At 34.2% G+C, this 24,544-nt stretch overlaps 1 protein-coding gene across 4 annotated transcripts in view; it reads right to left on the reverse strand.

Moving 5' to 3' along the window:
• The window catches only part of Deup1 (deuterosome assembly protein 1), an 87,058-nt gene that overhangs the window by 37,506 nt on the left and 25,008 nt on the right, over positions 1-24,544 (reverse strand). For 3 of the 4 annotated variants that reach the window (XM_015489990.2, XM_048795785.1, XM_048795784.1), the window contains 3 exons: positions 20,956-21,087; positions 7,738-7,851; positions 6,729-6,971 (listed from right to left, as the gene is read on the reverse strand). In XM_015489990.2, the coding sequence (XP_015345476.1) occupies positions 6,729-6,971; positions 7,738-7,851; positions 20,956-21,087 (489 nt within the window). The remainder of the gene's footprint in view (positions 1-6,728; positions 6,972-7,737; positions 7,852-20,955; positions 21,088-24,544) is intronic. The other variant, XM_048795786.1, reaches the window with a different exon arrangement.

Genomic DNA, 24,544 nt, shown 5'->3' on the forward strand with positions numbered 1-24,544 from the left:
AATAAATATTTATAGAGCTCTTATTATTTGCTCTTGGGATGCAGATACAAACTGTCCTCCATGAGCTTACTGCCTAGTGATAAAGACAATAATAATCATACTTCTAATTGGTAACCAGAAATAACGGCAATCCTGTGGGTCCAATATTTTATATTGTTAAAGGGAGAGCCTTTCAAAAGTGCAAAAGCTATTGGGAAGGATCCAGTTAGGAACAAAGGCAGAGGTGGGGCAATAAGAGTGGTGTTAAATTCCTGAGCAGGTAGTGGGATGAGCCCCAAAGCTCATCAGGCAAGTAGAAGAAATGCCTGAAGCAAAGGAGAATCCTTCCTTTCTTGTAACAAAAAGGAAGGAAAATGTAATATAAACAGGTTTATGCATTTGGATATGGGAGATTAAGACTGGCTATCTGTTGGCTTCTATTTTTTTCTGTGAAGTAAAAGGTGACATGATGTGCTGACAGTAGAAGGGAGGTGGAGGTCAGGTGTGGGAGTGATTCAGAGTGAAGGTTTGAAATGGTTTACAGTGGAAATGGGAGCATTTGAATGGAGCAACAGCATGATAGCCAGGCAGTGTTGAATACCTATTTCAGGTTTATGATCATAGCCTATTAATTTTTCTGCAGAAGTGTTTGGCTATTCTTTAGGAAAAAACAAATGGTATCATTCAATATATGGCTTCTGTGATTGTGGCTGCTTTCACTTAGCATGTTTTCAAGGTTCATACATATTATAGAATATATCAGTGAATATATACAATAATATGGACCATCATATTCATCACTTGATGGATATTTGAGCTGTTCTTACTTTTTGTATATAATGAATAATTCTGCTATGAAAATTAATGTACAGGCTTTTAATAGATATGTTTTCTTATTCAGTAATTCTTATCCAAAAATTCACAATGTCTGGAAGAATAATTATGTAGGTGGTATAGCACATCTGAGTTCCCAGACAATTTTTTCCCCCAAACCTCGAGTATACACTGTTTTCCAGGAGTCCTGGAAGGGTCTAGTGGCAATCAACACTTAAGCCCCAGAAATTACTGGTTGACTTGAAAATAAACATAAAAACAAATTCAAAATGCTGATTTAAGAGACTTGTTTGGAAAAGTCTGTTTTGAACAATAGGTATTTTTCAGAAGGGGCTAAAATTTGAAAAATAAGAAAAGAGACGTGAAACAACAGATTATGTAGTAAACAAGCAATTCAATTTGTTGTCAGTGTTGAGTTGAAGAAGGTATGATCTGGACTCCCTGGTTTACAAATTTGCCACCAGGAAATAGGAAACTGTGTATAAAAAGCGGGCTTACTTTACTTGGGGGAGAGAGAGGTACATGAAAATAGCTCTAATTCCAGGCCAATAAAATGTAGTGTCACCACACACAGGCCATAGTTAGCTTAAACTCTGAAATGTCATCATAAAAGAGTATTTGTTTGTTGTTAGTAGTATATAATATCTACGAGTTATCATGTTTAGAAAATAATATTTATGATGAAGGCATCATTGAGGAGGGCAAAACTCCTTGATGACTTAAATATACAGGTACAATGATGTATATGTTGAAATTAAAACTTTTTGTAATACAAATTGATAATAATGATTTGACAGATGAATGAATATTCAAGAAATTTTGATTATAATGGATTATATTATGTAAATTGACTGTGAAAGCATAAGAAAAATTTGAAGGATTTGTCAATATTGGTACATTTAGGGGGTTGGGATTGTGGTAGAGTGTTTGCCTAGCACTGTGAGGCACTGGGTTTGATCCTCAGCACCGCATAAAAATAAAGTTTCTGTGTCCATCTACAATTATATTTATTCATATACACACAAATACACACATACACACACATTTATTTGTTTGCTTTTTTGTCATTGTTGGTGCTAGGGATTGAACACAGAGGCACTTTACCACTGAGCTATAACCCCAGGCCTTTTTATTTTTGAAAATTATTGCTTGGTACTTGATTCAGTTATTGGAATACTTCAACTTAGCTTGCAACAACTAAAGTATGTAAATCTATTTTTTTTTTTGTTTGGTGCTGGGATTGAACCCAGGAGTGCTTTGCCACTAGCTACATCCCCAGACATTTTTAATTTTTGAGACACATCTTGCTAAGTTGCTGAGGCTGGCCTCAAACTTACTATCCTCCTGCCTCAACCTCCTGAGTAGCTGGGATTACAAGCATGCACCACCATTCCCAGCTGTAAATCTTTCTAACTGTAAAATTTTATGAAATTTAGATGTCAATCAGATATTTCCAATGAATATTTAGCAACTAAATTTAAATAAGTTGTAAGTATAAAGTATACACCAGATTTGAAAGAATATATGAAAAATGTCAATATATCATTAATATTTTTTATATGTTGATTACATGTTGAAAAAATAACAGTTTGGATCTATATATTGGAGTGAATAATGTATATCACTATTATATTAATTTTACTTATTTTTCTTTACTTCCTTAATGTGACTGATAGTAAAATTTAAAATTATATTTGTGGCTTGCATTATAGTTTTTTGGACAGTGTTGTTTTCATACCTTAATGACACATTAACTGTTAACAAGCAAACAACAAAAAAAAAAGATTGACTGTTTTGGCATGGACATTTGATAAATGCAGAAAATTTATTTTTTGTCATTAACCTCCAATGCGAAGTACTACATGTTAACAAACACAAATGTTGTGTAGCACAGCAAATAAATATACACAATTGAATTAATATGTATTTTGACACATTTCAAGGTTGTAGAAAAAAAAGAGGAGATGTTATTTATGTGACCATTCAGATGCATCTGACATTGAAATGTGTTGTAAACTAAAGAGAACTTGATATATAATAAATGATAATAATTTAAATTGAAATGGTTGTCTTTTTGCATTTATATGTAAGATGTTGAATATTCTGTCATGACAGTTTTGCAAAAGAGAAGATAAATTTTTTTCCAAATACATATCCTGGTTGTAGTATTATTTACCTCTAATCATTCCCGTTTGGTGAAATATAAATTTTGTAAAACAAGTTTAAGGCCCATCTGTTTAGTTAGGAATCTGCCTAATGATTTGAGAGGAGCAGTGATCTTAGACCTTCAAATTAACTAACAAATATAAATAATTGATATCTTCTCATTTAGTATTTATCCTAAAGCCAAAAAATGAAACATTAGTAAAATTTGGGAATAAAACAGGGGAAAAGGCTAAATAAAAACATTATTTTCAGCATCTTTTCCCAAATGGATAAAAAAATACTTAGTATTTTCCTGGGAGCAAAAATCTTGTCTTTTAGAAATCTTGAATTTTTTGAACTGAATTACTTTTCGAAATTCTTTTCATTAGAACTATAAGCAATAGTCCTGATATTTTTTATATATATATATATATATATATATATATATATATATATATACCATGCTCCAGAATAATCTAGTTTGCTTTTTAATATGTGCGATTATTTTGAAAAAATGTAAAATGGAGATTCTGTGTTTACATTTAATAGTGTCCCTATACCCAAAGATAAATTATTTTAAAATGAATAAAAATTTATAAAAATATAATATGGAAAAACTTCCTCATATAAATCAGTATAAATATCAGTCACAATAAATTTTATGGAAAACATCACAACAAGTAACATTAGAGAAAAAAATAAGAAAAATAATTTTTTCAGAATTTGAAGAAGCATGTTTCAACCTCAGCACTATTGACAGTCTGGGCTGGGGAATTCCTTGTGGTGGAGCTGTCTTATACACTGTAGGATGTTTGGCAGCATCTCTGGCCTCTACCCACTAGACACTGATAGCTCCCTTCCCTTTGTTCTAGCAAGCAAAATATTTCCAGGCATGGCCAAATATCATCTGGGGAGCAAATAAATACAAATACCAATAAAGAGCCACTCTGACTTACAGGGAAGTCATACTAATTAGGCAAAAAATACTAACTTTGAGATAATGCTAATAAAAACTCTAATATTAATAAAACTTTTTATAAACTTTGGGATAATATTAATAAAAATATTCATAATTATATTGACTTCTATGGATAGCTGGGTTTGAATCCTGTTCATGTATATTTAAGAATATTAATAAATTATTAAGTACATTAAAATATGCATACATAAGGAAAAATCAACATGGTTTGCGTGGACTTTCTTTTGTGCAACCTAGAGACACTTTTCAGGAGTGTGTGTAAGTCCCTTGACGTTTATAAAATTTTGGGTCAGGAAGGCTAATAAGTGAAGTCCTGTTGGACTGAGTCAGGATAAGCCAGATACAGTAAAGGACAGGCTGACAGGCCAGCAGCTAGCTCACATATCCTGGCTTCCTGCTACACCTCCAGACTTGGTGATTTGAACTAGGAATGTTAATTTATTAATTGTTCCTTAATGTATACTCTTCCTCTATTTGCAAGGTTTTTTTCTCTTTTAACAGAATTGTCCATCCTGCTCAGATAAAGTCCTGAGAAGGAGAAAGGTGGGATTGTCAAGGAAAGAATTTTGGAAAATCAGCCATCTGTCAAGAAAGGGAAACAGGTTCTTTTTGACCTAGAATGTAGGTGCAAAACTAGCCATTAAGTATGTCACATGTGAGCCCAAGACAAAGGCTGAACTTCAGCTCATAGAAGATGATGCTCTTGGACACTGTAAATAGAGACCCAAACAGAATTCTTTGGGGGAAGATTAAAAATAATTCAGGATGGCGAAGAAACCAAATCTCACTGAAGGATGAAACCAGACTTGATGGCTGGACTTGTGGGGCACACGTGTAATCCCAGTGGCTCAGAGGCAGAGGCAAGAGGATCATGAGTTCAAAGCCAGCCTCAGCAAATTAGCGAGGTGCTAAGCAACTCAGTGAGACCCTGTCTCTAATAAAATACAAAATAGGGCTCAGGATGTGGCTCAGTGGTTGGTTGAGTGCCTCTGAGTTCAATCCCTGGTAACCACCCCCCCACACACCTAAAAAGAAATCAAAGTAAACAGAACAGAGAAAGAAGACCTCCACAGAGTAGATTTATAGGGACCAGAGCCAAAAAGAACTCAAAAAGGATCAGAGCCATCTGTACAGGATAAATTGAAGCCCACAGAAGAATATTTGAGAGGTATCTAGAAAAATAGTCTCGTTATTCACTGAATGCGAGTCTCCAGCAACACCAAGACAGCTATAACATGTAAGTTTAAGTTGTCTTTAATCAAAAGACAGGGCCAATTGTTCTATACCCAGGGAATGAATGGGGAGCAGCCACTAAGAAAAGAACACAGCACAAACAGAATAGGTGGTCTGAGGAGCAAACTAAACTCTAGAAGCTCTCCTTGGACAACCTCAGAGCAGAAAAGTAAGGGCTATGTTCATTTAGGTTGTAATGGAGGCAGAGAAAACAGTATCAATACCTCTTCTATTTCTAGAAAATTTCTGGCTTCCTCAGTGTTAAGTATTGGCAGTTTATCTTGGTTTGTTTGTTTACATCTGTATTTTAATTTGTATTAGAATAGGAGAGGAGCATAGAGGTAGGCCAATTAATTGCATGGAGGAAACGGTGAGAAAGCAGCTGAATGTTTACAGAGAGAGAAAAAAAAAACATAAGATGTTTCACTAGCTGGATATTTGTGAATAAGAAATGCACATTTAGTAAGAAACTCAGTAATAACCAATTTTGATGAATGCTATTTAATAAAATTACCAGAAGAAGAAAAGACAAAAGGTTCAAGATTGTTGGATTAAGAAAAAACGCTTGAATAAATAAATCATCAATCACATCTAATAAAATACAAAATAGGGCTCGGAAGTTACTTCTTTGGTAAATGGTTATGATAAGGTACGATAGTTTGGGTGTTTAAAGTCCCACATACAGGTTTGGTCCCTCAGCTTTCTGTCACTGTAACAAAATACCTGAGACAATCAACTTATAAAGGACAAGGTTTATTTTGGCTCTTAGTTTTGGAGGTTCCAGTCCAAAATTGGTTGGCCCTCACCTGGGGGCATTACCGGGAGGTGGTTAAACCTTCAAAAGGTGGTGCCTGTGAGAGACTTTAAAGTCATAGGAGGTATGCCCTGGAAGGGTATTGTGGATCCCAACCCTTTCCTCATTCTCTCTTTTGCTCCCTGGCCATGAAATGAGTGGTTTTGCTCTACCATGCAGTCCTACCATTATGTTCCACCTAACCACAGGCCCAAAGTGAGGGTCAACCAATTATGGACTGGAACCTCCAAAACTATGAGCCAAAATAAACCTTGTCTCTTTATAAGTTGATTGTCTCAGATTTTTTGGCATAGTGACAGAAAGCTAATACTTCAAGTCACCAGTGATAAATCTCAAGGACTAACCCCCATGTCTCACACTGAGGTTACCAAATCATTTAATCTTTCATGATCTCCCATGTTTCTCATTCAGGATTTCTGTTAATTAAAGAGGCACAGGTTCAGAGAAAATAATGAGGACAGAGGATGGTAGGTAACTAATAGGCCATGATTTTTAGGCACAGAGGTCTTTAAGTGACACTGTTATATGCACTGGTAATACATTCTTGTCAGAACCAAAGTGCACTCCAGTGGGGTAAGGCGCCTCTAGGATTACTCATCAAGTAATAATTAATTACTAGAAAGAAATATTAATTGAATTTCATATGTAATAGAAAACTAGGTTTCTAGAGCCTATTCCTGTTCAATCAACATGTATACAATTCAAAGGCAATATCAGTTGGAAAATGAAAAAATAAACCTTCACCTGGCACTGTCTTTGGTACATTTTCAGTTCTTGTAAGAGCTTCTGATTTTCATCTTGTAATTTACTCCTGCTTAATGCTATTTCACTCACAGCTGATTTTAATTTTTCAATAATGAATTCATCTCTTTCAGTGGTTTCACAACTGGTATCTGATTCACATAACAAGTTAGGAATTTCAGAGCTGCTGCCTTCTATGCTCTGTTTTTTACCATTTAGCTGAGTTTGATAATTTTGTGCCTGTTTCTGAAAAATATGAAAACTGAGTAAATTAAGGGAAGAATATTATATTTAAGTTTACATAAAGTTAAAGAGTGAAAGAGAAGAACTAGTAAAATATCTGTAAATACATTACTAGACAGTGATGCTTGGCTTGTATAATGCAGTATTTAAGGTTGTTCTAAAATTTTAATTTCAGATGGTATACAGAGAAAGTATATTTGTATAAACTTGAGACAAAATTGTAGAGTAGAAAAGGAGCTAGAGGTAGAGAACTCTTAATAAGCACGAAAAAACACTAAATAAAACAAAAATGGGATAATAGAATAAAATTATCAATGCCTATAACAAAGTTTAATGATCTCTAATATATAAAATTCTACACATATTGATAAGGAAAAGACAACATTAAAAAAAATGAACCAAGCAAGAATAGGTATTCCAGAAGAGAAAGTTTTAAAACCTATGATATAAATGAAGAGATTCTCATCCTTACACGTATCTAGGGAAATGCTAAACAAATCAAACAGTCTTAGATACTCTTAAGTACCTGCCCATATGCATTTGAGATATGCCATTTTATGATATAATAACAATGGAATTTTTATTAGCATCATTCTTTCAGACATGTAGACTAAACTCACCATTATATCTAGTTCATGTACTGTTGCTGTAGTCACCATTGGATTTAATCTGGTTATATCTCTTTGGTTCTATATGTAAATAGATCACATGCTGAGTGGCACAGGTACCAATATTTAGTCTCAAATATCTTCTAATTTAGATAATTTACCTGAAATTGATTACACTTCTCAGATAATAATTTTTGTTGAGCATCTAAGGAAGCCAGATGAGTCTGATACAATATCTCTTGTTTGTCCCATTCTCTTGACTTTGCTCTGAATTCCTTTAAAAAAAGGTAAGAGAAAAATCATAAATTGAAGAATATGATTCATTTATAGCACAAAAATGAGTAGGGCTTCTTTCATTTGTACATCTTAATTCTGAGAAAAAAAGTTAAGTCTGCTCTTTATCTATTAGAAAATGAAGAAGAAGAAGGAGAAGGAGAAGGAGGAGAAGGAGAAGAAGAAGAAGAAGAAACAGTAACAAATCACTGATGATGTTGGATTTATTATTACAGGTTAAGTATTCCGTATCTGAAAATGCTTGGGTCCATAGTGTTTCAGATTTAAGATTTTGGAATATTTGTATATATTTAAAGAGATATATTGGGGATGAGACCCAAGTTGAAACACCAAATTCATTTGTTTCATATATACCTTATCTACATAGCCTGAGGGTAATTTAATACTCTTGGTATGCCTGTGCTCTGACTGCAACTTATCATAAGACATCAGGCATGGAATTTTCCACTTGTGGTATCATGACGGTGCTCATGAAGTTTTGGGTTTTAGAGCACTGGAGATTTAAGATTTTCAGATTAGGGATGCTCAACCTTTATATCCTAATTTTTGCTAAGAAAATATGGAATCTGTAACAATCCTTGTATAAAAACATTAAACATTTTATTTATTAAAATATAAATCTCTCTGATAACGTATGATGATTTTTAATAAGGGAGTTTCCAACAACTTTTTGCATCAACTAGTACTTTCTGACACAGTAAGTTTTTTCCTTCTTTCATCCCCTAAACTCAGTCCCTGAATGGACCTTGTTGTTTAATAGTGTGCAGCTTGGGCTTAGTGACTGCCATGGACTAAATATTTGTGTCTTCAAATCTATATGTTAAAATCTAATGTGCACTGTAATGAAATGTGGAGGTGGGGGCTTATAGAGGTAATTAAATTATGATGTTGAAGTCAACATGAATGAGATTAATTTCCTTGTAATAAGAGATATGAAAAACTGCCTTTCTTTCTTCTACACCAGTAGAGAGCCATTTCTGAGCCAGAAGGAGGGCCCTTACCAGAATTTGACCATGCTAGCACTTAGCAAATTAGGATTGTTACAAATTCCATACTTTCTTAGCAAATTTGACCATGACCTTGGGCTTCTAGTTTTCAAGAACTGTGAGATACAGGTTTGTTGTTTAAACAATCTAGTATATGGGGTTCTTTTATAGCAGCCTGAACTTAGACTGTGACTTTATCCCTTTGTAACTTCCAAATCTACTGTTCAAGGTGAAGCCAAAATCATTCTTGGGGACAGAAAAACCATTTCAGGCCTTAGATAATACCAACTGGGCTACCTGGAAAAGTAATAGTGGAACTAGTTTAATAAACAAAAAGTAATGCATAATTATCTGTTCACACATGAGCAAAGGATAAGACTTTGGAACTGCCATGACTTTTCAATTTTACCTAGGACTGGCCATTATATCTTATCTTTCTTTCTAGCTTTTAAACAACTTAAGGCTAAGGACTGTGTATTTTATTACTTTTGTGCTTCTCACAGTGCCAGGTACCATTTATATTTCATAATGTACAAACAAAAGCATAGTAGTAACATTTCCTAGAATTAAACATTTCTCACTAAGAGTTGCAAAGAAAATAAGATGGTTGAAAACAAACTCTAGAACTACTAAGCCCATGGCTATATATTTTTGCATGTACCTGGCATGAGTGTGTATTAATGTTCCCAACCATCGATATTTGTTAACAAATATCAGTAATATTTGTTAAGCACCTAACATCTATCTACCAGGTATATGGAGAGAAGAGAATTGAAACTATTTTATGATTAAATTTTTTTTGAAGAAAAAAGACAAGAAATGGTAAGGTAAGAAAATGTACACTTAAGCAAGTGATTTTACAGTATGACAAGTACAATAAATATTGTCACATAAAAACTATCCCTTAATATTTAAAATTGGAACATAGCTCATTTAGACATAGTAATCTGTACTGTTCTAAAGATGGCTGAATTTATTGGATTGGCTATGCTGAAAAATAAACATGCTAATTCTGAGAATGAGAGCTATATCTTACTGAAAATAAAAATATGGCAATTCATATTTTTCTACATAGAAATTATTTAAAAGAACATTTGAGGACATTTTTATTTTATAAATTCATAAGCCCCCAAATAATCAGTTAAAGAAACCTATAAGTTAGGAAGCTTTTACAATAGTTAAAGGTGATCTGAAATTAAGTGATGGTATAAGGCCTGAGAAATATGAATAGATACCCCTCCTAAATATTTAGAAATGCCTTATGAGCATAGACTGTCTGACTAGGTTAAAGGGAGAAAGTTTATTTAAAGCTTTTGACTTTGATTCTGATACTCAACAATATAAAAATTCAGTCCAGGAAAACAAGAGTCTTTAGTAATAGTGACCGATTTTCAAAATTAGGTGCTAGTAGAATATAGGTAACATTTTAAAATCAATGCAATCTAGGTTTTAAATTTTTTTCTTGGTTTTAACTTAAAAAGGCATCTTTGGGGTAACCATTGATCAAGGTTGACTTAAGCAGGTTGACTTTAAGATAATATAAAGACTTAATATGGCCTACCCAATCTCAAGTAATGTTGAGAATAAAGATTCCCAACATGCTTGAGGGAGAGGCAGGGGAATTAATTTTAATTCCTTATGAATGGTACAAAATGCAAAAATTGAGCCTAAGAATGGCTATAAAAGTGTGTTACTGATGTATGAGCGGGTTCCTTCGTCATACAGATGTGTTGCTTTCAGCCAACAATATAAACAATGGTGTAAAATCATGCAGAGTCCTAGAGAACTTTCCTCAGGTTTTTGTAGAGATGGGAGATGCTGCTGTCGGCTTAAAAACATCTGTAGCCTTGCCTAGACATTCATGATCAGTTTTCCATGGGTCTTTATGGTTGAAGATGGGTCAGGATCATTAAATTAGTTTCTAGAGATAGCTATGTTATTACATTTTTAAAAGCCCTCTATGAGATGGTTAATAGTGATTACTACTTGTCAGGGACTTTATAAACCTCCACCTGTAAGATGGTTTTTACCTTTTATTAGATTTTTTTTTGTACTGGGGGTTGAATATAGGGGCACTTAACCACCAAGTCACATCCCAGCCCTTTTTAAAATGGTTTATTTTGAGACAGGGTCTCACCAAGTTGCTTATGGCCTTGCTAAGTTACTAAGGCTGGCTTTGAACTCATAATCATCCTGCCTCAGCCTCCAAAGCCACTGGAATTATAGGCATGTGCCCAACTCCAGGCAAAGGAAAATTTTCATACTCACATAAAAGTAGAGAGTAAAACAAACTGCTCTGTAGTCTTCACCCAGTTTAACTACCACCGACTTACTCTATATTTCTACAATTTCTCCACCTTTTCCTTGTGAGTGTTTTAAGGCAACTTTATAACCTCATGTATTTTAACTCCTAAAAGCTTCAGTGTGCATCTAAATATATATGTGGATGTATATTTATATTTATATGTGTGTGTATATATGCATAAACATATATATATATATTTATATTTACAATGACCACAATATCACCTATCATGTATTTTAAAGCCTCATTTGTTGATGAAACAATAGAATCTCCATGAGGCTAATAACTTGTGAACTCACAGGTGAATAAATGAGTCGGTCTGGCATGATTTAAGTTATAAACTAACGTATTCCTCCACTAGTACATGCTGCTCTCTATTGATATTACTAGAGCAATGTATAAATCTTTATCCTAAAGGAATAACAGGCTTACTATAGACTAAAACTGAAATAGCCCATATCCTACCTGTTAATTTTTCAAATGGCTACTAGTAAAAGCATCTGTATGAATTGTTTTTGTAATTATGTAAGTTAAACTATATCTACATAGTATGCTTAAAATTTTTATATAAGTATAAACATATCAAAAGATATTTTGCTATTAATTTCCACTATAATTTCATGAGATTTAGTTTATTATATAATCCAGTAAATATAAAATGAGCACACAAAAAGTACTTGATATTAACGTAAGGCTTTTTTTTTTTTTTTTGTCAAAATGGATAAGAATGTAGTTCTCTACCAAAGCCCATGAAAAGTCAGTCAAATGCATAATCAGTGACTTGATCTCCATTTTCAGTGAAAGAACATATGTACTAAAGAGCATATCTTTGGGTATCTTCTATGAGACCAGGATAATTTTGAGGCCATCTGGCTCTACCTGTATTAGAGCCATAGAGTAAGTACTACATTGTACTTTTTCCTAGAGGGATAACTCACTTAGTGATAGTAATTTTATATTTGAAGAACTGTATATTATCCAATAAGATATGAAATTTGCAGACATTTTAAGGACGAAATCCAGAACTTTCTACAAAGTTCTTGCAACAGGCAAAGCTTTTAGGCTGTGATCACAGACCTTATTTTTCTTTGCTCTTGAAGCTATGCTGGCGATTTAGAGGAAGGCTGTATTTCTACTTGTTCCATGACTTAGGATTCAAGTAGCAGGAGTAATGCTCCTTGGTAGGTAGATGAAAGAGGGATTTCATGAAAATTCAATATTAGACAGAGTATCTCAGAGAATCCAAATTTTGTGTACATTATACAAAAAAGAAAGAGTACACTGGAGCCGAGCTGATTACAGCATTGGCAGCTGTAGCAGTGCTGGTTCACCACAGAGGGAGGGTAAACACAGACAGAAAATAAGATTTGGTACAGAAAAATCTGACACCAGAAAAGAGGTTGAACTTAACAGACTCAGAGGCTGCACCGTGCACTAGTACCTTAAAAGTGTTCTCTTTCCCAACTGACCATGGAGAGTGAGGTGGGAGACACCTTGAAGCAGCCACACTGCACCTGCTGCTGCTGTCGGGCCAGGGCAATCATAGCAAACACTACCATATTGTCCTGGCAAGTACCTAACATGTGGCCTAGGGTGTACCTAACAAAAGCAGGAGTCAAATAGGCACAGAGATTGTACCCAAGGGAGATTCTAGTTAGAAAGTTGAAAGGGAGCCCAACTGGCTTCTCCTTGGAGTCTGGTGGTTCACATGACTGGATGAAGTAGGTTGAGACTCTGAAAAGGTGGGTTTGAATACTCTCAGGAACTAAGATCAGGAAGGCTACATTCCTGGGCAGAAGAGTATATGGAAGATTGGTGTCCCTGCTGTAAGAGCAGAATTCTTGAGAGGCTCCTAAGATCCAGACTCCAGACAGATCTGCAACTGCCAGGCCCTAGGGGTGTATTGATTTAATCTCTCCAGAGCAGATACTACCTAACAACCTGCCTAAGGTCTGATTAGACCTAAGCCCCATCCACTGGAACTCCCTCTTAGAACTCTGCAGCAGCTCCACCCTGGGAATGTACCAATCTGGTCTGTGCAGACAAAACTCCAACTGACAAAACATTCCACTCCATTCTACCTCATACTGGTGAGAAGGGAAGCTGAGAATTATTCAACCAGTTTCAAGCTTAGGCCACTCCAACTAGCAGCTCAGAGAGCAAAACAGAAAGAGGAAGGGGTTAACAACCCCCAGCCCTTGCTTTCACTCTCATAGCTCAAGAAGAAACAGAAAGAGAATTGGTCCATCCATTCTCATGCACTATGGTGGCCATCTCAGTGGAAATAATTCTATCATTTTTCATTAAGAATCTTTTTCTTCCTTTCTTCTTGTATTTTTTCTTTGTTTTGTTTTGTTTGTGTGTGTGTTTGTGTGTGTGTGTGTGTGTGTGTGTGAGAGAGAGAGAGAGAGAGAGAGAGAGAGAGAGAGAGAGAGAGTTTTCTTGATGTTCTGATTAGTTCAGGGACATGTATACATATACGTATTTCTTTTTCTCATTTTTAGCAGTTTTTAATGTAGTTATTTTTCCTTGCATTGTCTTTTGAGGGTTAGGGTTTTGGGTTTGTACATTTTGGTTTAGTCTTGTATAGTCTTCATTTGTTTGCTTCTCTTGTTTCTCTTTCTCTCTTCTAATGTTAACAACCAAATTCTATTGTTCTCTCTCTCTCTCCCTACTCTGTTTCTCCTATTTTTTCTCCTCCTTCCTTATAACCATCACCAGATACATTTCTTCTGCATCCTCTCTGTTCACTTTTTGAAATTCTAAGCTCTTTCATGCCATGATAGAACATGTTCTTTTCCCTTAATTAACTATATTTTTATCATCTTTTAAAATTGGTTTATATTACTCCTTCCCCTACCATTAATGCTGATTAAATTATTATTACTGTGGATGACATAGCTGACACCTGCTATTTGCTTTAAAGCAAGATAAATTCATAGTTATTGTTTTTACTGTTGACAACTGCTGACCCCACCATTCCTGTTTTCTGTGGTAATTAATATTGATGTCATAATAGGAAGTGGTTGTTTATTTTAATGTTATATATTGTTTGCATCTGTTGTTGCTACTATTTGTTTTCACACCATTCTGTGAAGTGCTGGGAACCTACTGGGACAAGTTCACAGGGTAGAGACTCTGTTGTTGAACCAAACTCAACCAAAAGACAGTGCACCCTGATCCACACACAAATTAATGACACTTAATCTTCAGGTATACGTTAAAACAAAGAATTCAAGACACAAAAATCCAAACTAATGACTAGGCCCAATTAGAAACATATAGGGGTGGATACACGGGTTATATCTATACAGACATCCACTGCCACAGCAAAAACAGAATTAAAACAAAGGCTTGAGGATCCCATACATATGAGGGATATCTCAATCTAGATCACTCTGGGACACTTGGGCAAGTAAAGACTGTGCTCTAAAATGGCCCATATATAGAAGCATATGAGAAATACCTCCAAAAAGATGCACAAAACCCAACACAGAAATACAAGAAACATGAAAAAAGAAGGTAATATGATACCTACCCCAAGGTAGGAGCCAGCAACTGACCCCAAAGTTATTGAAGTGGCTGAAATATCAGATAAAGAACTCAAAAGAATAATTATAAAAATGATCAATGAATTTCAAGAGAACACAGAAAAATACAATAAATCAATTAGATATTCAGTTGAAAGTTTCCCTAAGATAGTAGGCCATGAAGACAGAATTTCAGAAATGTAAGACAAAGTAGCCAGTCTTGAACAATTATACAACATGAAAGAAAATAAAATAAGTAACCATGGTCAGAATATACAAGAATTCTGGTACATTAAGAGACCAAATTTAAGAATCATTGGAATTGAGGAGGGTTGTGAGATGCAGACCAAGGAAATTGATAACTTCTTCAGGGAAAAAATTACAAAAATTTCCAAAACTTAGAATAAGATGAACATCCAGTTACAGGAGGCACTCAGGACCCTAAATAGACAAGATCAAAAAAGAACCTCTCCATGACACATTACAATTAAAATACCTAATATATAGAGAGGGATAGAATTTCAAAAGCCTCAAGAGAAAAATGTCAGGTCACATTTAGAGGTAAAGTGATTGACTTAAAGGTTAAGTGATTCCTATCAGAATCATTTCCAATTTCTTAGCACAAACTCTAAAAGCCAGAAGGACTTGTAATTATATGTCCTGAAAGAAAATAACTGTCAACGAAGACTGCTATTTCCAGTAAAGTTATCCTTCAAAATTAAAAAGAAAATACAAACCTTCAAAGATAAGCAGAAACTGTAAGAATTCAAGACAAACTGACACTACAGAACTTCCTTAACAAAATACTCCACACAGAAGAATTCAAAACAAACCTCAGAGTTCACAAATGAACAAATCTCACTTTAAGACTAGCTAAGCAAATGAGGAGCATGACCAAATTAAACATTAAAAGTAAATCTAAAAGGCAGGAATTAATAAACATCTCTTGGTAATACCATTGAATCTAAATGGTCTCAACTCTACAGTTGAGACATAGGCTGGCAGAATGGATTCAAAAACAAAACACAACTAGATGTTGTTTGCATGTAGGCTGAATGGATAGAAATTGATTTACAATGTGATTAGAACATGAAAACAAGCAGGAATAGCTACTCTCATATCTGAAAAAGCAGACTTCAAACCAAAATTAATCAGAAGAGACAAAGAAGGGTGCAAGTAATTACATATAAGAGAAACTACTCCAATCGAAGCCTCAATAGACCCAAGTACAATAATACTGGGTGATTTCAACACACCTCTTTCACCATTACATAAGTCATCCAGACATACACTCAATAAAGACTCTTTGGACTGGAAAATATGATAAATCAAATGGGATCTAAGAGAAATATTTAGACTATTTCATCCCAAAACAGTTGAATACACATTCTTCTCAGTGACTCATGGTACCTTTTCCAAACTTTAGCCAAACTAACCAAAATACAACATATTTTAGGTAATTAACATGACAAAACCCTACTTTAAAAAATTATTCTTTTTAGATATACATGAGAGTGGAATATATTTTGACATATACATACATGGAGGATAACTTATTCTAATTAGGATCTCATTCTTATGATTATACATGATATGGGGTTTAACTGGTCATGTATTATTAATAAATGAACATAAGAAAGTTATGGACATGACTTATTCTGTCTTTCCTATTTTCATCCCTCTTCCCTTCCCTTCATTCCCTTTTGTCTAATCCAACAAACTTGTATTCTTCCCCGACTTGCCCCTTATTGTGTGTCAGAGAACATTCGGCCTTTGTTTTTTTGGGATAGCCTTATTTCACTTAGAATGATAGTCTCCAGTTCCATCCATTTACCAGCAAATTCCACAATTTCATTCTTCCTTTATGCCTGAGTAATATTCCATTGTGTATATACCATATTTTCTTTACACATTCATCTGTTGAGGGGCATCTACTTTGGTTCCATAGCTTGGCTATTGTGAATTTAGCTGCTATAAACACTGATGTGGCTGCATCATTATAGTATGCTGATTTTAAATCCTTTGGGTATAAGCCAAGTAGTGGGATAACTGGGTCAAATGGTGGTTCTATTTCAAGTTATCTGAGGAATCTCCATACTACTTTCCAAAAGTGGTTGCACCATTTGCAGTCCCACCAGCAATGTATGAGTGTACCTTTTCCCCCACATCCTTGCCTACATTTATTGTTTTTTTTGTGAACAATACACTTTTGAATGATAAATGAGTGCTAGAAGAAATCAAGGGAGAAATTTAACAATTATTCGACTAAAAGGAGAATAGTGATACAACATACCAGAACCTCTGGGACACTATGAACACAGTTCTAAGAGGCAGGTTTATAGCTATGAGTGCATATGTAAGAAAATCAGAAAAATTCCAAATGATCAACCTAATGATGCATCTCAAGGCCCTTGAAAAAGAGAAACAAACCAATTCCAAACCCCATAGAAGAAAGGAAATAATTAAAATCAGAGACACAATAAATGAAATTGAAAATTTAAAAAAGGATTGATAAACAAAGAGTTGTTTTTTATAAAAGATAAACAAGATTGATAAGACTTTAGCCAAACTGAACAAAAGAAAAAGAGAGAAAACCCAAATTAATAAAATTAGAGATAAAAATGAGAAATCACCACAGATATCACAGAAATCTAGTGGGACCCTAGGGAATATTTTGAAAATTTATATTCCAATAAACTGGAACACCTAGAGGAAATGTATACATTTCTAGACAAATCTGATCTGCCAAAACTGAATCAAGATGACATAGAAACCTAAACAGACCAATAACTAATAATGAGGTAGAAGCAGCAATAAAAAGCTTTCCAACACAGAAAATCCCCGGATCAGATGGATTCTCAGCTGAATGCTTCCAAACTTTTAAAGAAATGGTGCCAATACTCCTCAAATTATTCTATGAAATAGAAAAGGATGGAACACTTCCAGATTCATTCTCTGAAGCCAATATCACACTCATACCAAACCAGATAAGGACATCAAGAAAATTATAGACCAATATCCCTGATAAACTTAGATGAAAAAAGTACTTAATAAAATATTGGCAACAACATATTAAGAAGATTACATACCACGGCCAAGTTGGTTTTATTCCAGAGATGCAAGAATGGTATAATAAATGCAAATTAATAAATGTAATTAATCACATAAATAGAATTTAGGACAAAAAAATCACTTAGTCATCTCAATAAATACAAAGAAAGCCTTTGACAAAATTCAACACCCATTCATGATAAAAAACACTGAAGAAATTAGGGATAGAAGGAACCTACCTCAACATCATAGAGGCTACATATGAAAAACCCAAAGCAAACCTCATAGTAAATGAGGGAAAATTGAAAGCTTTTCCTTTAAAATATAGGACAAGACAAGAATGTTTACTCTCACCACTTCTACTTAATATAGTGCTAGAAATTCTAGCAGCACAATTAGGTAAGAGAAGGAAGTGAAAGGAATAAAAATAGGAAAAGAAAATGTCAAATTTTACTATTTTAGACAATATGGTCTTGTATCTAGAAGATCAAAAAACTTCACCAAAATACTGCTAGAGCTAATAAACAAATTTGGTAAAAACAGCAGGTTACAAAATCAACATGTAAAAATCATTAGCTTCCTACATACCAACAATGAAGCTGCTGAGAAAGAAATCCAGAAAATAATTCCATTCACAATAGCATCAAACCAACCAACCAACAAACAAAAACCAACCCAAGAATAAATCTAACCAAGGAGGTAAAATACCTCTACAATAAAAACCATAGAACATTGAAGAATGAAATTGAAATTCAAGACCTCAGAAGATGAGAAGTCCTACCATGTTCATAGACAGGCAGAATTAACATTGTTAAAATGGCCAGACTACCAAAAAACAATATACAGATTCAGTTCAATTCTCATCAAAATACCAATTACATTCTTCAAAAAACTAGAAGAAACAGTTCTAAAATTTATTTGGAAGAATAAAAGGCCCAGAATTGCCAATACAATTCTAAGCCAAAAAGATAATGTTGGAGGCATCACAATATCTGACTTCAAATTATCCTACAGAACTATAGTAACAAAAACTGCATGGTACTGGCATAAAAATAGACACATAGACCAATAGTACAGAATAGAGACACAGAGACAAACCCACACATCTTTAGTCATCTTGTCTTTGACAAAAACATACATTGGAGAAAAGACAGCCTTTTAAACATATGGTGCTGAGAAAACAGGTTATCCATATGTAGAAGAATAAAACTAGACTCTTATCTCTCACCCTACATAAAAATCAACTCAAAATGGATTAAAGACCTAGGAATTAGAGCAGAAGCTATACAATTCTTAGAAGAAAGCATAGAGTCAACACTCTAGCATGTAGGCACAGGCAACATTTTCTAAATAGGACCCTTAAATCTCAGGAAATAATGCCAAGAGTTAATAAATGGGATGGCATCAAATTCAAAAACTTCTGCACAGCAAAGGAAACAATAAGGAATATGAATAGAGAACCTAAAGAATGGGAGAAAATCTTTTCTAGCTACTCTTCTGACATAGGGTTAATATATAGAATATATAAAGAACTTAAAAAACCTTACACCAAAAATCAAATAACTCAATTAATAAATGGACAACATGAATAAATGAGATACTTATCAAAAAAAAAACTAAAAATAATAGCCAACAAATACAAGAAAAATCTCAGCATTATTAGCAATTAGTGAAATTCAAATCAAAACTACACTGAAATTGCATGTGACATCAGTCAGAATGTTAGTCATCAAGAAAACATATAATTAAAAAATGCTAGAGATAATCTGGAGAAAAAGGAACACTTTTACACTGTTATTGGATTATAAATTAGTAAAACCACTATGGAAATCAGTATGAAGTTTCCTCAAAAGGCTAGCATCAAACTACCATATGACCCAGCAGTACCACTCCTCAGTATTTATCCTAGAATTAAAGTCGTTGTATCTCTACAGTGATACATGCATACCTGCGTTTATAGCAGCACAATTCACAATACCCAAACTATGGAACCAATCTAGATATCCATCAGCAGATGAATGGATAAAGAAATTGTTTTATGTATACACAATGGCATTTTATTCAGCCATAAAGAAAAATGAACTGATGTCATTTTCAGGAAAATGGAACTAGAGATTATTATGTTAAGCAAAATAAGTCAACCTCAGAAGGTTAAGGGTTGTATGTTTTCTCTCATGTGTAGAAGCAAGAAAGGGAAAGTAAAAAAAAATGGGGGGGTCTCATGGAAATCAAAGGGAGAAGGGTAGTGGAAAAGGACCAAGGGGTGGAAGGTGGGGACGGAAGGGGAAAGTACTGGGGGTGATATTGGCCAGAACATTGTTATATGGGTACTGAGTGTATATACAAATGTGTAACAACAAATCCCTTCAGTATGTACAACTACAATGCACCAATAAAAATATGGGGGAAGAAGATCTTGGAGCAGAAGGATTGTTAATTCAAGGGTAAGATGATGGCTTATGAAAGAGGGCAATGACAACCAGAAGGAAGAAAGGCAAGGGGGGCAAATATGGGCTAAAGTATGAAGAATAAATAAAAAAGAAGAGATTCCACAAAGTTATCTAACCTTGATGTTTGGGAGGTTCGGGATTATCATCAATCAATGAGTTGGAAAATGAGATCATTGGTTAGGGGTGGGGATGCTGAGGTTTAGGACTTGGGAAAAATGAAATGAACTGAGTGAGATAATGTGAGGGTAAGCTTGAGGCCATTAAAAATAATTGAGCAGCACTGGGAACATAGCTAATGTCATGTGACTGAGAGTTTAGAAGTCCTGGGTGATGTGGGGTGACTTAATTAGAGTGGTGCTTTACCTTTAAGGAAAAACCCCTGAAACTTCAAGCCCTGCTCTGAAACTGTTTTGAGGTTTCATTGGGATTTAAGTACCTAATAGTTAAATGGCCACTAAAAGATTTATTAGATATTCGCTTTAACTGACCCCAGGGGTGTCCTTCAGTTTCACTCAACAGCTGCAGTTTCCTTGAACTTTTTTCTTTTTTTGGCTCTCCCACAATGCTGATCTATATAAATGATACATAAATCAAAGTGATGTTTTAATTCACTAAGTGCTTGAGGGGAAGGTGCACTGGAAATACAGATATTCCACGAGAGTTGATTTGTTACCCCAGCTGTACATGCCACTCTGTACTCTACACACAGCCACATGGAAACCAATCCTAATACACACAAAGAAACTAAGGAAAGATCTCTTACCTCTAATTTTTGGTTTAAATTGCTCAGTTCAAAGGGCACTTCTTCTTTATGAGGTATTTCTTTTCGGTGAACTTTGTTTTGTTTCATCTGATGTAATCTCAGTTTCTCAAAGCTATTTGTTAGTTTGGAAAACTGTAAATTATAGAAAACACTGACATTTTACTATTCACAGTTATTTCTAGCTTGATTTCACAATATTTCTTTTCTTGTGTACCTCTTCAAAAATTTAAGTCATGATTTGAAAGTGCAGTAAAGCTTAAATGTTCCAATTAGTGGAGATAGAACCAGTTATTAAAACTCAATTATTGAAGCTGAACATGATTCATCTTTGATGTAAATTTGGGAATTCATTAACTGCACAATTAAACAGTGATTCATTTGATAAATGTTTTGTTCAGATTTGTTTTAACCATATGTAGTAAAGCCCACAATTTTGAAAAACTGAATTTTTTCTTACTTTTATTTAGTGCCATCTTGTGTTGACAGTTTTAATTTCAGTAACTCAATCTACAAAATAAACAGCTTATGCTTCATTCATGAAAACCTAATATTTAATTTAAAATAATACTTCCTATAGGCAGCATCAACTTCTGTGAGGAAATTTCTATTTTTTTTAGTGAAATAATTACAGGTTCACAGGAAGTTATTACAAAGTTATTACAGAGAGGTTCTGGTTTTAAAAAACTGTTTCACCTAGTTTATCCAAATATTTACACCTTATTGAACTACAGTAAAACATCAACCCCAGGAAGGTAAAACTGGTCCAATATGTGTGTATGATTTAATGCCACTTATCACATGTGGGGATTTGAGAGACCACAAGTATAAATAATATTCAGGACTAGGACTTAAGGGTATAGATCAGTGGTTACACATAAAGTTCTGAGTTCAAACTCCAGAGCCCCCCCCAAAGAAAACAAAAACAAAAAACCCCCAAACAGAACTATTTAATCTTCACAAAGATCTCATTCATGGTACCCCTTTAGAGTCTCACTTATTTCCCTCATTTCTTATCCTGCCAACTACTAATCTGTTTTCCATCTATATAATTTGTTACTTTGACTATTATGAAATGAAATCATATAATACATGACTATTGAAATTGAATTTTTTTTACTCAATTTAATGTCCTTGAGATTCATGTATATTTCAATAGATTTTCATTTTCATTGCTGAGTAGTATTCCATGATACGAATGTATAACAGTTTGTTTAACCATTCACGTAGATTGAATGTTTTTTTTTTTTATATTTTCTAGTTTGGGGCTGGTACAAATAAAACTGTAAACAACTATGTCTATATTTTCTGATATTGAAGTAACCATTTCTGGGTTTTTTCCTCATAAAATTCTACTGAGGTATATTCCTATTACATAGCTATACCCCATTTTGTTTACCATTCATCAATTGATGGACATTTGAGTTATTTTTACTTTTGAATATTATGAACAATACTGCTATGAACACAGGTATATAAGTTCTTGTGTGGATATATGTTTTCATTTCTTGGGTATACACTTAGGAGTGAAATTGCTGGCTCCTAAAGTAAGCTAAGTTTGACTTTTTGAGGAATAACCTGTTTTCCAAAGTGGCTGCACTATTGTCCATTCTCACTCAAAATGTATAGAGTTCCAATTTCTCCATATTTCACAAACACTTGTTATTGTCTGTATTATTAATATTATTTATTATTATTCCTAGTCATGTGAAGGGGTATCTTATTGTGTTTTTTGTTGATGTTGTTGTTGTTCTTCTTTTTAGATATACATGACAGTACAGAGTATTATGACATATATACATGGAGTTTAACTTATCCAAATTAGGATCCCAATCTTGTGGTTGTACATGACATAGAGTTACACTGGTCATGTATTCATATACAAGGGTAGAAAAATTATGTCCAATTCATTCTACTCTCTTTCCAATCCCCATCCCTCCTCCCTTCTTTTCATTTAAGTTTGTGTAATCAAATGAACTTCTAATCTTCCTCCTTGTCCTTTCCCTTGTTGTGGGTTAGCATCCACATATCAGATATTTGACCTTTGGTTTTTTGGGGACTGGCTTATTTCACTTAGCATGATAGCCTCCAGTTCCATCCATTTACCAGCAAATGCCATAATTTCTTTCTTCTTTATGCCTGAATAAATAATATTCTATTGAGTATATATACCATATTTTCTTTATCCATTCATCTGTTGAATGGTTTTTTTTCCTCATAAAATTTTACTGAGGTATATATACCTACTTTAGTTCCATAGCTTAGCTATTGTGAATTGAGCTGCCATAAACATTGATGTGGCTGCACCACTAAAAATATGCTGATTTTAAGTCCTTTGGGTATAGAGGGAGGAGTGGGATAGCTGGGTCAAGTGGTAGTTCCATTCCAGGTTTTCTGAGGAATTTTCACACTGCTTTCCAAAGTGTTTGCACTAATTTGCAGTCCCACCAGCAATGTATAAGTGTACTTTTTTCCTCACAATATCACCAACATTTATTATTGCTTGTATTCTTGATAATTGCCATTCTGACTGGAGTAAGATGAAATCTGTGTACTTTCGTTTGCATTTCTCTAATTGCTAGAGATGTTGAACATTTTTTCATATATTTGCTGACCATTCATGTTTCTTCTTCTGTGAAGTACCTGTCCACTTCCTTTGCCCATTTGTTGATTGGGTTTTTTGTTGTTATTGTTTGACTTGGTATTAAGTTTTTTGAGTTCTTCATATATGCTAAAGATTAATTCTCCATGTGAGATGCAGGTGGCAAAGATTTTCTACCATTCTGTAGGTTCTCTCTTCATATTCCTGTTTTCTTTGCTGTGAAGAAGCTTTTTAGTTTGATACCGTACTATTTATTGATTCTTGATTTTATTTCTTGTGCTTTAGTAGTCTTATTGAGGAAGTTAGTTACTAAGTCAACATAATGGAGAGTTGGGCCTACTTTTTCTTCTAATAAGTGTAGGGTCTCTGGTATAATGCCTGGGTCCTTGATCCACTTTGAGTTGACTTTTGTGCAGGATGAGAGATAAGTGTTCATTTCATTCTATTATATATGGATTTCCAGTTTCCCCAGCACCATTTATTGAAAGGGCTATCTTTCCCACAATGTATGTCTATGGCACCTTTGTCTAGTGTGAGATAACTGTATTTATATGGGTTTGTCTCTGTGTCTTCTATTCTTTACCTATGGTCTCATGTCTATTTTGGTGCCAATACCATGCCGTTTTTGTTACCAAAGCTCTGTAGTATAATTTAAGGTCTAGTATTGTCATGCCTCCTGCTTCACTTTTTTTAGTAAGGATTACTTTGGCTATTCTGGGTCTTTTATTTTTCCAAATGAATTTCATGACTTTTTTTCTATATCTATGAAGAACATCATTGGAATTTTAATAGGAATTGCATTATATCTGTATAGCATTTTTGGTAGCATAGCCATTTTGAAAATGTTAATTCTGCCTATCCAAAAACGTGGGAGATCTTTCCATCTTCAAAGGTCTTCTTCCATTTCTTTCTTTAGTGTTCTATAGTTTTCATTTTAGAGGCCTTTCACCTCCTTGGTTAGATTTATTTCTCGTTTTTTTTTTTTTTTTG

Source organism: Marmota marmota, unplaced genomic scaffold (genome assembly GCF_001458135.2).
Source record: "Marmota marmota marmota unplaced genomic scaffold, marMar, whole genome shotgun sequence".
Taxonomy (NCBI): Eukaryota; Metazoa; Chordata; class Mammalia; order Rodentia; family Sciuridae; genus Marmota; species Marmota marmota.